This window comes from Parasteatoda tepidariorum, chromosome 4 (assembly GCF_982258835.1).
Source record: "Parasteatoda tepidariorum strain Cologne lab strain chromosome 4, Ptep-v5.0, whole genome shotgun sequence".
NCBI classification, from domain to species: domain Eukaryota; kingdom Metazoa; phylum Arthropoda; class Arachnida; order Araneae; family Theridiidae; genus Parasteatoda; species Parasteatoda tepidariorum.
In genome coordinates this window covers 106,640,247-106,655,546 of record NC_141758.1, presented here as the reverse complement: position 1 = coordinate 106,655,546, position 15,300 = coordinate 106,640,247, and the positions used below count along the sequence as shown (strand labels likewise).

Below are 15,300 nucleotides of genomic sequence, written 5' to 3'. Positions count from 1 at the left end.
AGCAGTATTTTTAAGGGATGGAGAATTATTTTTACAAAAAGGGCAAAAAAGAGGGCGCATTTATTGGGATTAAAGCACAAGCTGGGCGGACAGCCCTTCTAAAATCGCTTGGAGAGAACACTGGATATATATATATATGTAATAACAGGGCTCCAACCCTGTTATCAGTGTTGTATTTAGCTTGAAATAATTGCAGTCATAAGCCATCAGACGTTCTAAACAGGTTTATTTAAATATAGGCTGGTATTGCTAACAGTTTACGTCCACACTCCCTATGGGAGGGGAATGGACAAGACTTCTGACAATTCCGGAACAGCTTATCAGGATCAAATCATGATGAAAAGACACGCAAAACTATGCGTTCTTACGTTTTATACCAACATAGATTTGAAGTAAAAAGGCACATTTCGTACATTCCTTGTATCCTTACGCATTAAGGAAAATCATTTCTGCTTCCTTATATGGAATTGAAAAAGGGAACGATTCTAAAAATAACTCTTCCTTTGAAATATAAATCTATTTATATTTCAATGGTATGTTTTCAGCCTTGAATTCCCAAAATAGAATCTCTCGACGTTTATTCTTTAACAAAGACATTTTATGAAAACGAAAGAGATTTAATTCTTTTATTAATACAAAAGTATTTAATTTTTGTATTACATATATATATGTTATATGGAAAAAGTAATAAAGGTTTAGGAAAAGAGAAGAAGAAAATATTTTTAAAAGCAGTTTTATTTAAAAAAATAAAAAAGCCGGTAAACAAAGCAATGAAAAGATATAATCTCGTCATCAGCTCTCACGATTATATCCGTGAAAACCATTTTATCCGAGTGCTTTCGAATACGGCATTAATATAGCCGAAATAAAATATAACAATACATTAGTGCGAGGAGCATCCAAAAAAATTGAAACTAAAACAGAACATATTAAGTAAAAAATACAAAATGAAACACAACACGTAAGAAAAATACAGAAATAAAAATGCAAGAAAAACACAGAACAAAACACAAAATGCAATGCACAAAGCGAGCAGCGAATTCAAATGAACACATACCGGTATCTTTCAAAAAGGATTTAAAATAATTTCATTACAAAATTGCCAAATTACAAAATATGAAAATAGAAGTATAAATCGAGGCTAGAAAGGAACATTTTTTGGAGCGTTTGATTTGTTTTTTTTTTTTTTTTTTTGCCTTGGATTGAACCCGTAAAAGGTGTGCGCAAGGTAATAATATTATACTGGATAATTCAAAGTTTATAATTTATTTTTAATTATACAATTTAAATGATTTTAGAAAAATTATTAACATTAAAAAAAAAAATGAAATTTTTGTAGATTTTTAGATTTGCCCGATTTGGATTCGCACATAGTATTTTTAAAGATATAATCGTGCATTTTCATTGTTTTAATTTTTCAAATTTTTTTTTAAAAATATTTTATTTTAATAATTTTTTTCTTCTCTTTTTATTAATTTTTTTTCTTCTCTTTTTATTAATTTTTGTTACTCTTTCCAAGTTTTCTCTATGTTTTTTTAAACTAATTTTATGAGTTCTATATGCTTGCAGCTTAATGCGCATATTTATTTCTAAATTATTTATTCTATTGTATCTAAAATTTATTTCTTAATTTTTCTCGTTATTCTCTCTTTTCTTTTCTTTTATTCTTAATATATATATATATACATATATATATATATATATATATATATATATATATATATATATATATATATATATATATATATATATATATATATATATATATATATACAGTCAAACCCCGCTATACTGAACACGGTTTATAGTGAACTCCCGGATATAATGAACGAAATGTTAGGTCCCGCGCCTTGCTATACACGTATATTGTTATTTTTTGTGGATATAGTGAACCAAAAAATAAAGGAAGTTGGATATAATGAACTTTTTTCTGTCTTCAACTGATTTTTTTCTTCATTTTTTTTTGTAATAATATTGAAATTTTTACTTTAAAATAAATACATATACCGATTTTTAAAACCATCTATAGAGGGAAATTTAGCGATAAGCTTCTTTTATCTAATTTTCCCATCCCTAAACAAACCAAGCAGATAGTGCACCTGTAAGGTGTTAGCGGGATCAATATGCATTTTCTGTCAGGATTGCTCATCAGCTAAAGATTACTAAATTTATTTATTTTTATTTTTTTTTTTGTAAGCAAGACGGAGAGTAATGAAAAATAACACATTTTTCGCTACTAAATAATGTTTTTCAGTCATTTATTTAAATAATGTGTAATAAAAGGGAGGAGTTTGGGAACCATTAGTTAAATTGCCTGCGGAACGGATATAGTGAACTTCCGGTTATAGTGAACCAAAATTTCGGTCCCTTGAAGGTTCACTATAGCGAGGTTTGACTGTATTAAGAATAAAAGAAAAGAAAAGAGAGAATAACGAGAAAAATTAAGAAATAAATTTTAGATACAATACCTCTTTTCGAGATTTAAAATTATCTCTTGTTAAAAAATTACCATTATACATTGTGAGTTCGTTTATTTCTTCAATCGTGAAATAAATCTTGATCGTATTTCTTTTTTCAATATTTATACAATATGAGCATTCTAAAATAACCAGTTTAAAAAAAAAATTAAACTTCTGGAAATAAATCTTGATATTTTATTATTCAAGGCTTTAAAATCAGATTTTTGTTCGTTGATTCTGTGTGTCATGTAGTAAGAAAACAGCAAAGAGTAAAACAGGCATACATACGTAATATAAACTTATAACAGCTTAACATTGAAAGCACACTATATACTATATTATAAACTTAACATTGAAGGCACACAATAAATGTTCGTAACATTCATTAAGTAAAGGCTATAGCAGTGAACTATATTTCGAAGTAAATATTGTTTGGACACAAGAGCACAACAATTTGAAACAAAATTCAGATTATTAAAAAGCTCAGCCAACATTCATTGCAGATTTTTGCTTAGTTGTTTTTATTTTCAGATTTATAGTCCAAAAAAAAAAACTTGTAATAAAAGAACTAGGGTCGAAATCATGAAAAGCCACATTTTTTAAAAAAAATTTTCAGTTAAAAGTTTTTGATGAAAAAAAGCACCACGATTTCCATGGTTGCAATCAGATAACGTTACTGTGTGAAGTGCTATATTCTAGAAACTCATAAACTATCCATTTAAAAACAATACTAAACAACAGTTTGATGCAAAAGCGCTGCTTTCTGCCCTCTCATTAAAATGGATTTTACGTATTAAAAAACAAATCCGTGCATTCCCAACTAAGCATATTTTTAATATTATTGTTAAATGCTGAGAAATCAACAAAGAAAATGACTACTTCAAAACTATTTTTGTTTAATTAGAAAAATTCTCAAAAGTTTGAAACATTATTCAAAATGAAAAAAAAATTTATGTATGTAAATCTGAAACTGTGGAAAAAAAAATTCTTGTATTACAGATTAATAATTTACAGTGCTTGGCCGAAATATTAGACGCACTATAAGATTCTGTGTGAAATCCTATTTATCAGGGGATACTGTACAGCTTTATTGTTCGACTGAAACCGGTTTGCACTTGTTTACGTTTCTGTATCTATTGGTCAACATTGTAATGCAATACGTTAAAAATAAATACAAATAGGAAGGATATGAAAAATCTCCTTAATAAAACTGCATTATATGTGTGTTTAAATATAAAAGTATTGCCTATAAACTCGTGCGAACATGCAATTATTAAAATACTACATTGTGTCTAATTATTTGGTCTAATTATTATAATATACTAATATAATACCTGATATAATAAATATTCTATATTTATATAATATATCGTCTAATTTATCCAATCGCCGATTTTATGTTATATATCGTCTAATTTAACCAAATGATGCATGAACAGAAACAAGTGCTAACCGGTTTTAGTCGCGTAAAAACAATAAAGCTGCCTAATACAGGGGTGATTGTGAGCCCAAGTCAAAATTCCGGAAAATTTCTTGAGTTAAAAAAAAGTTTAAATTGAAAAATTAGAAAAAAAATTCAAACATGTTTTTTTTTCCCTTTTTCTTAATATTTCTTGTTTACTTAAAACATTTTTAAAATTTTACACATACCTATATCATTTACACATACCTGCGATGACCTTGAGAAGTAATTAAAATTTACAAATACGTCTTTCTTTCTGGAGTTTATGATTATAACAATTATTTACTGATAAAAAATGAATATTAATCATGAATATAAGCTTATAAAGTATATCTCTGGCTCTCCCTTACAAACAAATAAAATAAACTGTGTTTTTAAGTTCCACCTTTGAAACTTTGATTTCCGGAAACTTGTGTGATCAATGATTTTTTTGAAACGTCTGAACCTTCGATCTCCGGAAACTTCCGGATCACTGTTAGTGAAAAATCCGGAAATCCGGATTTTGTCCGGAGCACAATCAGTCTTGCTAATATCACCCGATAATTGGGATTTCACATAGAATCTTACAGTACGTCTAATATTTTGGCGAAGGACTCTAACCTTCTCTGAAATAATGAATAGACACCTTAAATGATGGAATCAATCTGGCTCTTAAAAACAAAGCTGATTCGAACACATTTTTCCAAAATGAAAACATCAAGAAATTCCTCCAAACATGTTGGTGGTAGCGTGTAGCATAGGGAATCCTCTATCTGGACAGTTTCTGTGTTGTGCTCTGCAGAAGATAGGATTACTCAGAGAAACAGTGATTCTTAGATTCCCGTTTGGTGGGTCCCTTTAAAAAAACAAACCATGAAATTAAAAGAATATTATAAAAAGTTTATTTTAAAAATAAAGGAAAACACACCCGTGAATCTCTTATTCACTATCGCTCGCCAACTTCCGAAACTATTGCAGTTATTTCTAGATCCAATCCAATTAGATTTAGATTCAAACGCTCGCTCAGTTCACCAATACAACCCACCGATCCAGTGGTGGCTCAGGGGATAGAACATTCACCCTCCAATGAGGTGAACCGGGTTCGAATCTTAGCGATGGAAGGCTGGCCAATTCGAATTTCGCATCGTTGTTTTCCTTGGACCATATGATATGTCATGCGATAGTACAGTGTAGTTGGAGTTCTATAATATATCACTGTTACTCTAGAGATCATTCTACTCCTCCCTAAAAGCAACATCCCTAAAGTTAAGACCCAGGCCACGATAGCCTTGTTGGGAGGGCACTGGGTTCATGTCCAAGAGTTTGTGGGATTGATCCCCGTCATCCGAAGACTCCCCGTGCAGTAAATGGTGACTGATACGCGTTGAATCTGTCGAGGGGCAAAGTCCTCCATGACCCCATAACAAATCAATACCTCTGGGGGTACTGATCCAGAAGTTTCCTTGTCTTCTGGATTGGTTCAAAATTACAAGGTTTTGGAGTTGAACGGCTCTTCAACGACGGTTATAAAATAAAAAAAATAATGAAAATCCAACGCACCGCAGGACGGATTTTCGTTAAAAAGGTAAAACAAATCAAGCTATTGCAGTAGATTAATATTTCGTCCTTGCGTTCAAATTTAAAAATTGTGCGCTGAAATAACATGATTCTCTCGGCATAAATGTAAGCATTTTATCAAGCACTAAAAATTTAATTCAGAAAAAAAGTGAAATATTTTTTAAAAACATCTCTATATATTACATTACATGAATTTAGACTCTTTCATTAAATATTGCCCTCAGGTTGAAATAATAATAAAAATTCTACACGCCGGCCAGGTGAACGAGCGGTTAGCTCTCCTGACTGCGAAGCCAATGGCCGAGGGTTCGAATCCCGCTCTCGGCATGGATGTTTCTCTCTCTTGTGTTGTCCTCTGTTGTGTGTGAATGTGGCCCGCCCTATGAACGGGTTTGTGGCAGTGTGGCGTGGTCAACGTTACACGCTTCCGTGACTTTGGTTCACGAGTGCCCACTGGGTAACGCGAAATGAATAACACCTCTGCCATCTTCTAAAGCAAAACGAATAAAATTCAGTGCCTGCCATTCAAAAAAAAAAAAAAAAAAAAAAAAAAAAATTCTACACTGTGAAATAATACTTATGCTACCTTCTAAAGCACAGGAACTTTTTTAAAGCTTTTCGAGATAATAAAATTAAATTTCTTCGAAACCCCTCCTCCCAAAAAACAAGTTTTTAAATTTAATCATTCTAAAATTAATTTAAAGTTCAAAAGAAAAAAGAAAGATTTGAAAGAAGTCATGTTAGAAGTTACATATTTCATCTTCTAAAATTGTAGATTTTTTTTTCTGTGCACACACACAAAAAAAAGAAAGAACACATATGTACGCATTAATCACTTCGAAACTGAAACAAAAGGAAAAATTCTGCAAATATATATATATATATATATATATATATATATATATATATATATATATATATATATATATATATATATATATATATATATATATATATATATATATATATATATATATATATATATATATATATATATATATATATATATATATATATATATATATATATATATATATACACATGGCCTACCGGCTTGAAAGGGTGGCAGTCATGTTCGAGTGTTGTTGAGCTGAGCTACACAGATAGCAGTTATTGGAAGGCAAAAATATTTTATTAAGCTTCAAAACATTTTCTATCAATAGCGGAGCTCAAATTCACTCTCCAAAACTGTGTGCTTAAGTTTTATCCTAGGGAAAATAGCAAATGAATTTCCCTCTACTTTATTATATTTTAGTGAAAAAGGGAAACATAAATAATTACAATTGATTTATTAAATAGGTCGCACGATTCCCACAAAAAGCAAAGGGAAAAATATCTTTACTTTCAATTATGCATACTTGAGCCAAAAATAGATTTAAGAACAGGATGTGGCTTTTTAAAAGTATGAGAATGTGTTTCGATTGGAATAATTAATTAGGAATTGTTTAATAGAAAAGAAATAACATAAAAGGATTAATTCAAGTTTTTTACGTTACATATATAGATAAAAGAAAGAGAGAACACCGCATTAATCACTTAGAAACTTAAACAAAAGAAAATATATTGCAAAAGAAGAAAAAAAAGAACGAACGCAAATTTACTCATTAATCACTCAGAAACTTAAACAAAGGGGAAAATGCTGCCAAAAAAAAGAAACAACACAAGTTTACGCATTAATCACTTCGAAACTTAAAAAAAGGAAAATATACTCCAAAATATTTATTTCTCTTACACGGCGACAAAAAAAGCCTCATTGCAACTCCCCGAATGGCAACGCTAGAAAATCGACCAATGATTGCTGCTAAAAATGTCACATGCCAAATCTAGCTGAGGTGGCTCATAGCGCTTTTAAAAACGGAAACTGAAATAACCAGAGAGAGCATTCTCACCAAATGTGATCTCTTCCGAAATTCACCCTATCAGCTGCGGCAATCTCATACTATTTAGCTAGGCAGAAGTGAGTAGTCTTTGTCGATAGATCTCTATTTTAGTATTTTGTAGAGAGCGCTCTTTTTCACGAATTCAAATATTACGAATTTATTTGACGATTTTTGATTTATATCACGAATTTATTTGTTTTATTATTGTTATTAGTTATTCATTGAAAAATTCTTCCTTTTCTTTAAAGAAAAGGAATTTTCCTTTTCTTTAAAGAAAAGGAAAAAAAGGGGACTGGTTAGTAGAAATAATATACAAGTAAAATAACAGACTTTTTAATGGATAAAATGACATCTTATGATTGAAAGAAAGAGCATACCTTGTAACGAGAGAGGAAGTTTCACAAAATATTCTTGTATTGCAAGCAGAAATTATACGACGGGCAGTATTAATCTGAAAATTATTACAACATTATGTTACAATAACAAAACATTGCTTAAAAAAGCATAATGAAGGATTTTTCAAAAAATTTAGTGAGGTATATGCAACATAACGAGATTAATAAGACATTGTTCTACATCGTTTTTACATGATACAACTAGTGTCGCGCTATGTCAGAATGCTTAATATTTCCATATATCGCCGAAAAATATCGTTATTTTACGATATATCGTGATATTTTCAATATAATATATTTATGTTGGACAGTGAATTTTTTTTCTTCTAAAACGCTTTCAATAATCATTATTTTCAAAATAACCAAATAATTATAAATATTTAACAGAATATTAAATTAAGTGCAAAAAAAAAAAACGCTTATGTTCTTTGTGTTCAATCGATTATGTCCTTAAACTATGCAAAGAAAATTTTTTTTTTCTTCCTTCACGGAAAAGGGGTTTGACTCATTGAGTCACGATAGTGTCGATATTTTTCGGTATTTATCGAGAGTTGATATTTATTAGTTGCCAGTATATTTCTCTTTATAGTAGAATGCTGATATTTTTCAGTGCTTATCGAGTGTTGATTATCATCGTTTATCGGTACTTTTCGATTTATCATATTAACTATACATCCAGGGAACATATTTTAATATTGATATCATGATGATTAAAAAATATCGATATTTCACGATGTATCGCCCAACTCTAGTTACAACACGTTTACCACAAAATTGTACAACAAAAGAAGCTCAATTTCGACTATCATGCTTGTGTATTACAATTGTTGAATGGTTATTTGTTTTGTATTGTATCAATCATATCCAATTTCATTATAATCGGTCCACTAGTTCTAGAGATAATCGACCAGGTCTGAAAATTCTCTTAATTTATTACACCATTGTATATTCCCGATACAAAATGAAAAATCTAACTGAACTCAAAATACAACTCAAAATTAGCTCTTGAGAAATACGTATGACTAAGTAGTTGTCCACTATATTGGTTTCATAAATTAAAGGTTAGAACATATTACAGTTGAACCTCACTACCGCGAAACCACTTAACATGAAATATCGCTTTACATGAAACACATATCTGGTCCCTTGAGTCAGCAATCGATAATTGTTATATTTTACATGTTTAACGAGAAATTTTCAAGTTTATTATCGCTTAACACGAAAGGAAACTGGACACAACACATATAATAAGCATGTGAATAAAATCTCAATCATTCATTTTGAGGAATGCTATTTTTAACTCCGAATTTCCTCATTTTAACGCTATTCAACACACTATGATTTATGCGTGATTCTTTGGAAACATGATAATTCAGAACAAAAAATTTCTTCAAATTTAAAGTCTTCAAAATAATTTAAATTTTTTTGTTGTATACTTATTTAGTTACATTTATTAATATCTTTCAGACAATTGTGTAGTTTGTTGAGATTACTCAAGAAAAAAAAAAATAGAAATTCATCAAATTTTGAATGCTAGCAAAATGACATATTAGCTTAGAAGTTAAAAAAAAACAGTCATTTTAAGCTAATAGTAAGTAACTCAACTTAAGCCTTTGCGATAGATGGACCATGAATTGCTTAAATTAATTCTTTTATCCACTGTAGAAAGAATCAAAAATGCTTTTGTACCTGATATGTACAGAATAAAATTGTGTATAATAATCAATCATTAAATAAAATAAAATAACGTTGATTACATTCAAGCATATTACAATCTTACATAAACTTGGTATTAGGTCAATATTTGCTTTCTCCCTTTACTTTCAACTGTATAAAAAATTTTCTGGTAACTGTTTCAATGTCCTGGCATTCCTAAGCCAGGAAAATGACAACCAGGATAATAACAATTTGCCATTATATAGCATTTGACTTTAACATTTCGGCCTATTTATATTCCGCACAAAACAACAGGATTTCTTGAAATAACTGATGCAACTCTATGTAGTTCATGTTATTAATGATTTCAAGAAGGCAGTAAAATGACAACATAAAAACCTACTCATCTTGAAAACTTTTTGAAATAGGTTTTGAACCAGAAAGTTGGTTCTTTATTCTTGCAATAAAACATGGTATTCTAATCAATCCATCAACAGAAGATATTGATTGTTGGCGCTATCTATTTTGGTTATAAATCACTAAATAAAAGTAGCGAGGAAAATGACAGATTTTCTTATGACAAACAAATTATTGACAGAAAAAATTATTTTCAACAAAGTTTTTGTAAATAATACCCTCTGCATATATTCTAGAAAGGCATACAGCGGTAGAGATTAAAAAAATTAAATATTGAAAAATTTAAGGGAAGTTTTGAAGCCAGTTATTATTGGAAATATTGCTTGTGACATACCAGGAAAATGACATTTTGAAATTCAATAAAATTTTTTAAATATACTAAACAGTCAATCCTAGTACAAGGTCATTTTAAAATAATAACAGCAATGCTGTTTATTAAAATTAAAAAAAAAAGTTCTTTTAGTAGTAAAGTATTAGATCTTGGAGCAAGAGACAGTAAATTGTCATATTTCTTGAGAATCACCCATATATACATACATATTAACCTAAATGGCCACATTGTGGGCCCCCTAATAGACGTATAATTATTTCCTCTGGTAGGGTACTCAAGTACCCTGTAATATAATACGTGGTTCAGTTTGAATATTTTGGGTCAATATTAAGGGGAAATATAGGTATTTCTTCCTTTGTTAGAAGTAGCAGATGGACAAATAAATAAAATAGTTAAAATAAAATAATAAAGTAGTTATAAGTATAATAAGTAATAAAGTAGTTATAGGCTTATTTCAATGTGTTTGGTTCATAATAGTATTGTTTACATGCATTAATGTATTACATAACGTGTATTAATAGTTCGTAATAAATTGTTTTCATGGTGTATCGGATAAGACGAAATTCGGTTAACACGAAATAATTATGTTGATGAGGTGACTCACCCTCCTCATGAACCTTCCTATTCTGAGCAGAAGACGCATGGACCTTATCACCCTGTTTCGAGATAGGATGTTCCGAGATGGGATGTTTCGAGATGGGATGTAGATGATGATACCCGATGATGAGAAGTGCACCTGCTCCGATAAGATGAGGCATGATAACACTATCCAGGCATACCTCATTACCACTTCCTACTCAAAATATACACGCATTAATAGTTTGTTTTTCAAGATGAGAAATGAGAACATTTCATTTGATCATTCACTTTCGTAACAATTTTTTTTATCCCGACCAGTGGCGTAGTATTGGGGAGATTCGGGGGATAAAAGCCCCTCCAAAATTATATATATTACTTGATTAATGAACTATTGTACCGTAAATAGGATGTAGATATAAATTTATTTTATTATTCATTTCTTGTAATTGAAGCGTTTTTTGTTGTTGTCATCATAGGCCATTAAGGCAGAGAAGGGGGGGGGTTTGATTGTTTTCCAGTGGTGCCATCTATGGCTAGGAAGTCGACACCCATACGTCACACATGTTTATAGGGCGGACTCATTCATACATCCATTCATTCATCCGCAGATCGTAATTTTGACCTGAACCGGAGAATGATCAATCTCCAATTCAGTACTTCCGGATGTATTGATTTGTTATGGGGGAGGACTTCGCGACCCGACAGATTTAACGTGCCCCATTCACTACGCGGAGAGTCTTCGGCCGGCTGGATTCGAACTCCCGTTCTCACAAACGTGAGTCCAGCTTCCAAACCAATAGGCCATCCCGGCCTATTTAAACGTTTAGAATATATATATATATATATATATATATATATATATATATATATATATATATATATATATATATATATATATATATATATATATATATATATATATATATATATATATATATATATACTGTTTTTGAGCGTTATTCCTAATTGTTAGTAGTTTAAAAAAGTAAGAAATTTGTTTAAAAATTTAACATTCATAAAATCTCTTATAATTCACTAAATATAAGTGCCCTAATGTTTAAAATATACTAAACACTGAATCCCCACTGAATGTTGAAGTTAATTTTAAGCTACAATGCGTTTGTTTTTATTTTAAATCATTTTAGACATGATACTATTTTTTAATTAAAATACTTAGTTTGCATTTATGTTGCTCTATAAAATATTTATCTTTTACTTTCATTTACGAACATTACAGTTAATTTGTTTTAAAATATTTTTTTTTCTTGTATTACGTGGTGTAATATAAAAAAAAACCCGTCTCTTCTTCCTCACGTTTATATTTTTTTGATAAATTTATTTATTTATTTCTCTTTTTTGATTAAAAAAAAAGAAAATTTTTTTTCGTTGAAAACTATCGGTTTGGTCTTCAGTTTTAAATAAATTTAATGATTAAAAGAATTTAATTTTATGTAAATATATTGCTAAGTTGACTGATAAAGAAGAGAAAAAAAAGAATTGACCTAATATAAAAAGAATTATAATTATTTAAAGAAATTTACTTTCATGTATAGATACATTACTAAGTTGACTGATAAAAAGAACTGTATCTAAAACACTGACGTTTACGTCACTGTCTTAGGCACATTGTTTAGATGCATTAAAACATGTAAATTAAATTAAAATGACTAATTAAAAATATCGGGAAAAAAATGCCGTCTTAGTCACGTAGCCTTTCATTAAAAAAAATGAGCACCCTGCTATATAAATTTTAATAAAAAGATTTTTTATATTTTGTGCGATAATTTAGAAATAAAAATAACCCTTAACCAAACTTGGAATATAATTATTATAAGATAGTGAGTTATTTCCTCGTATTCTTAAGATAAATTTCATTTAAATGTGGTTGGTCAGTAAGTGTATGCAATGTTCCAATATAATTTTTTTTCCTTCTAAATTTCGCCTTTTTATCGCAATTTAATTCCTTATTAATTAATATTAAAATAAATTAAATTGAAATGCATAAATTAATATTAATTAAAATAAAGTGAATAATTAAAAATTCTCGATTTGCTTCTTCAGTGTTCTTGTCTCATATTATAATTTTTAAAAAAACTGTGTTATGCCTAAGATTGGGAGCATTTTTAAGTCTTGCAGGGAGGGCGCACCTAAGTCTATGTACGCCACTGCATCATGATGTTGAACTAAGTTTTTAATTTCAAAAAATATATTTTTTCTGGATGATAACAAAAATTGTGTATGAAAATAATTGCGTTATTAGACATAGAACGTATTGACTACGAAGTTTTTTAAATTATTAATTTTTTGCACAAAAACAAATAATTAAAATTGGTACTAGGTACAACTCTCTTTTCTCTGTTTCTCAGTGGTAATGAACTAAAGCGGTACTTTATTTAACCCTCTTGATGTTTCACAATCACTAAAAAAGAATTATAGTTGATTATTTGGCCTTTTATAAATATGTTTAAATTATTTATATGTGATGATAAAAATAGTTTTAAATCAAATTTATGAAATCTAATACGAAATAATTAATATAATGAATGAAATATAACAACAGGATGCGAAGCCAAATTATTCAACAAAAAATAAGCACCTTTTAAGCACTCAAAAAATATTTTTAAGCGCTTTAAAAAAATTTCATAACTAGGCAGGGTTGGAAGGTTTTTAACAATTAACGGTTTTATGTTGTTTTAACCTTCATGTCAAAAAAAAAAAAAAAAAAAAAAAACCTTTTGGCATTGCTTTTGAAAATTGTCAAAAATCATGAAATTTTGAATCATGATAAACGAATGTTGTTTTCATGCGCTACGGACTGACAATACGCCGAAATAGATTGGGGTTGAAAACGTTGAATAGAACAATGTGAACTGTGTCCTTTTGCACAATTTGAAGTGAAAATCAACATAGTAAAGAAAAAAATCTCAGTTTTAAAAAGATAAAATTCAGCACTTTTTAAAAACACCCAATGAAAAAAAGCACCTTTAAGGGCTTTTGAAAAACGAAAATTTAAAATAAGCAGCACCTTTAAGCACTTTTTAAAAGCGCTAAGAGCCCTGAAATGGAAAAAAAATCTGTTGTTAACTGTGAAAGTTCCGTAGCTGTTGGAGAATTAAAGCCTGTTATCAAAATGATGACAGAAATTTAAATTTTTCTTAACGTAAACAATGAAATCAATAAATTTTAGTAACCCAAATATCAATTGTACTTACATGATGGAGATGTCCGGACTAACGGCAGAAGAAAGTTACCAAAACAGTCGTTTTGCTGTGAAATTACTTAAAAGCAACGGAGCATTTCGAAAAGGAAAACGAGTTCATTGCCGTTTTTTATTTGACACCGTTTTCTGTGATTTAACCATAAAACTAGAAAAAACCTTTTTATTTTAATATAAATTTTTATAAAAGTTGTTAACACTAACAGCTTCTAAATCCCATAATTGGGAAATTATGGGGAGTGACGAGAATTTCATAACTATAAAAATTAAGCAAACGATTTCGAAAAAAAACAACCAAATTTTCATAATTTTTAATAAAAAAAATTTATACCTTTTTTGTTTACTTTTTGGGAAATGTAAAATAAAACATCTGAGCATAAAAATTGGTAAACTTTTGTAATCTTGATATAGACGACCTTAAAGCTATAAAACGAATACACTAAAATTAAATTTTTTTGATAAAGCTTAAAAATAAGAAGTTAGTTACCAAATTTTTCCTTTAGAATAATGTCTGAAATAAAATAAACTGAATATCGGTCAAAGGAATACACTTTAAAAATTAAAATGCTGGTTTCTGACGAAACAGCAAAGATTTTTTTCTTTTTAATCTCCTTTAAAAAGAAAATTTGTATCGATTTATAAATTATTTATGATTTTCTAAGCTTTTAGAATTTAAATACACGAACTTTTTATCTGACATTATTATTTTTTTAAAATGTTGTTTTGCTTCATTAATACGAGGATTTCATACTAAAATCAAATTTGCATATCTTATTATAACTATATACAAAATTTTAGGGATAGATATTTTTACAGCTTTGATCGAGTCTTCTAGGCAAGAAATTTCAAAGAAACGAAAAAAAAAAGGTGCGTGAAAAAAAATTTAGATTGTGTAGTAATTCTACGGCACATTCACAATGTTTAATATAATTTACGATATTTCTTTTTCCTATAACTATATGTTACGTGGCATTTTAAAAAATCTTTGAAATATGTTATGTTTAAGAATAACATAATGAAATAATATGTTGCATATTGTATGTTCATTGTTTAAAAAATCGCTTCATTTTACTCCATAAATTCAAATGCATGTGTTTACTTTTACGAGCATAAAATTCTCATAAATATAAAGATCAAGACCCTAATGTAAAACAGTATAATTGATGATAAGAACTTTACTGTCTTCAAAAAATATAAAAAGGGAAATAAATATAAAATTATTTATTCCTGTTTGAATTCGTATTTTTGTTATTTATAGTATTTCCTTCTTTTTATGTTTTTGGTCTTGATTATCCAGAATTAAAAGATCAGGATATTTATAAATAAAAGTTTTGTGCTTGTTCTTTG

General features: G+C 28.9%; 1 protein-coding gene across 1 annotated transcript; it reads right to left on the bottom strand.

Annotated features, from left to right (window-relative positions):
• Positions 1-1,788: 1,788 nt before the first annotated feature.
• LOC139425777 (uncharacterized) lies at positions 1,789-11,063 on the bottom strand. The gene is made up of 3 exons (XM_071181721.2): positions 10,762-11,063; positions 7,736-7,809; positions 1,789-4,756 (listed from the first exon to the last, which is right to left on the bottom strand). The coding sequence occupies exons 1-3, from the start codon at positions 10,939-10,941 to the stop codon at positions 4,618-4,620; spliced, it is 393 nt and encodes a 130-aa protein (XP_071037822.2). The 5' UTR covers positions 10,942-11,063; the 3' UTR covers positions 1,789-4,617.
• Between the last annotated feature and the right edge of the window lie 4,237 nt (positions 11,064-15,300).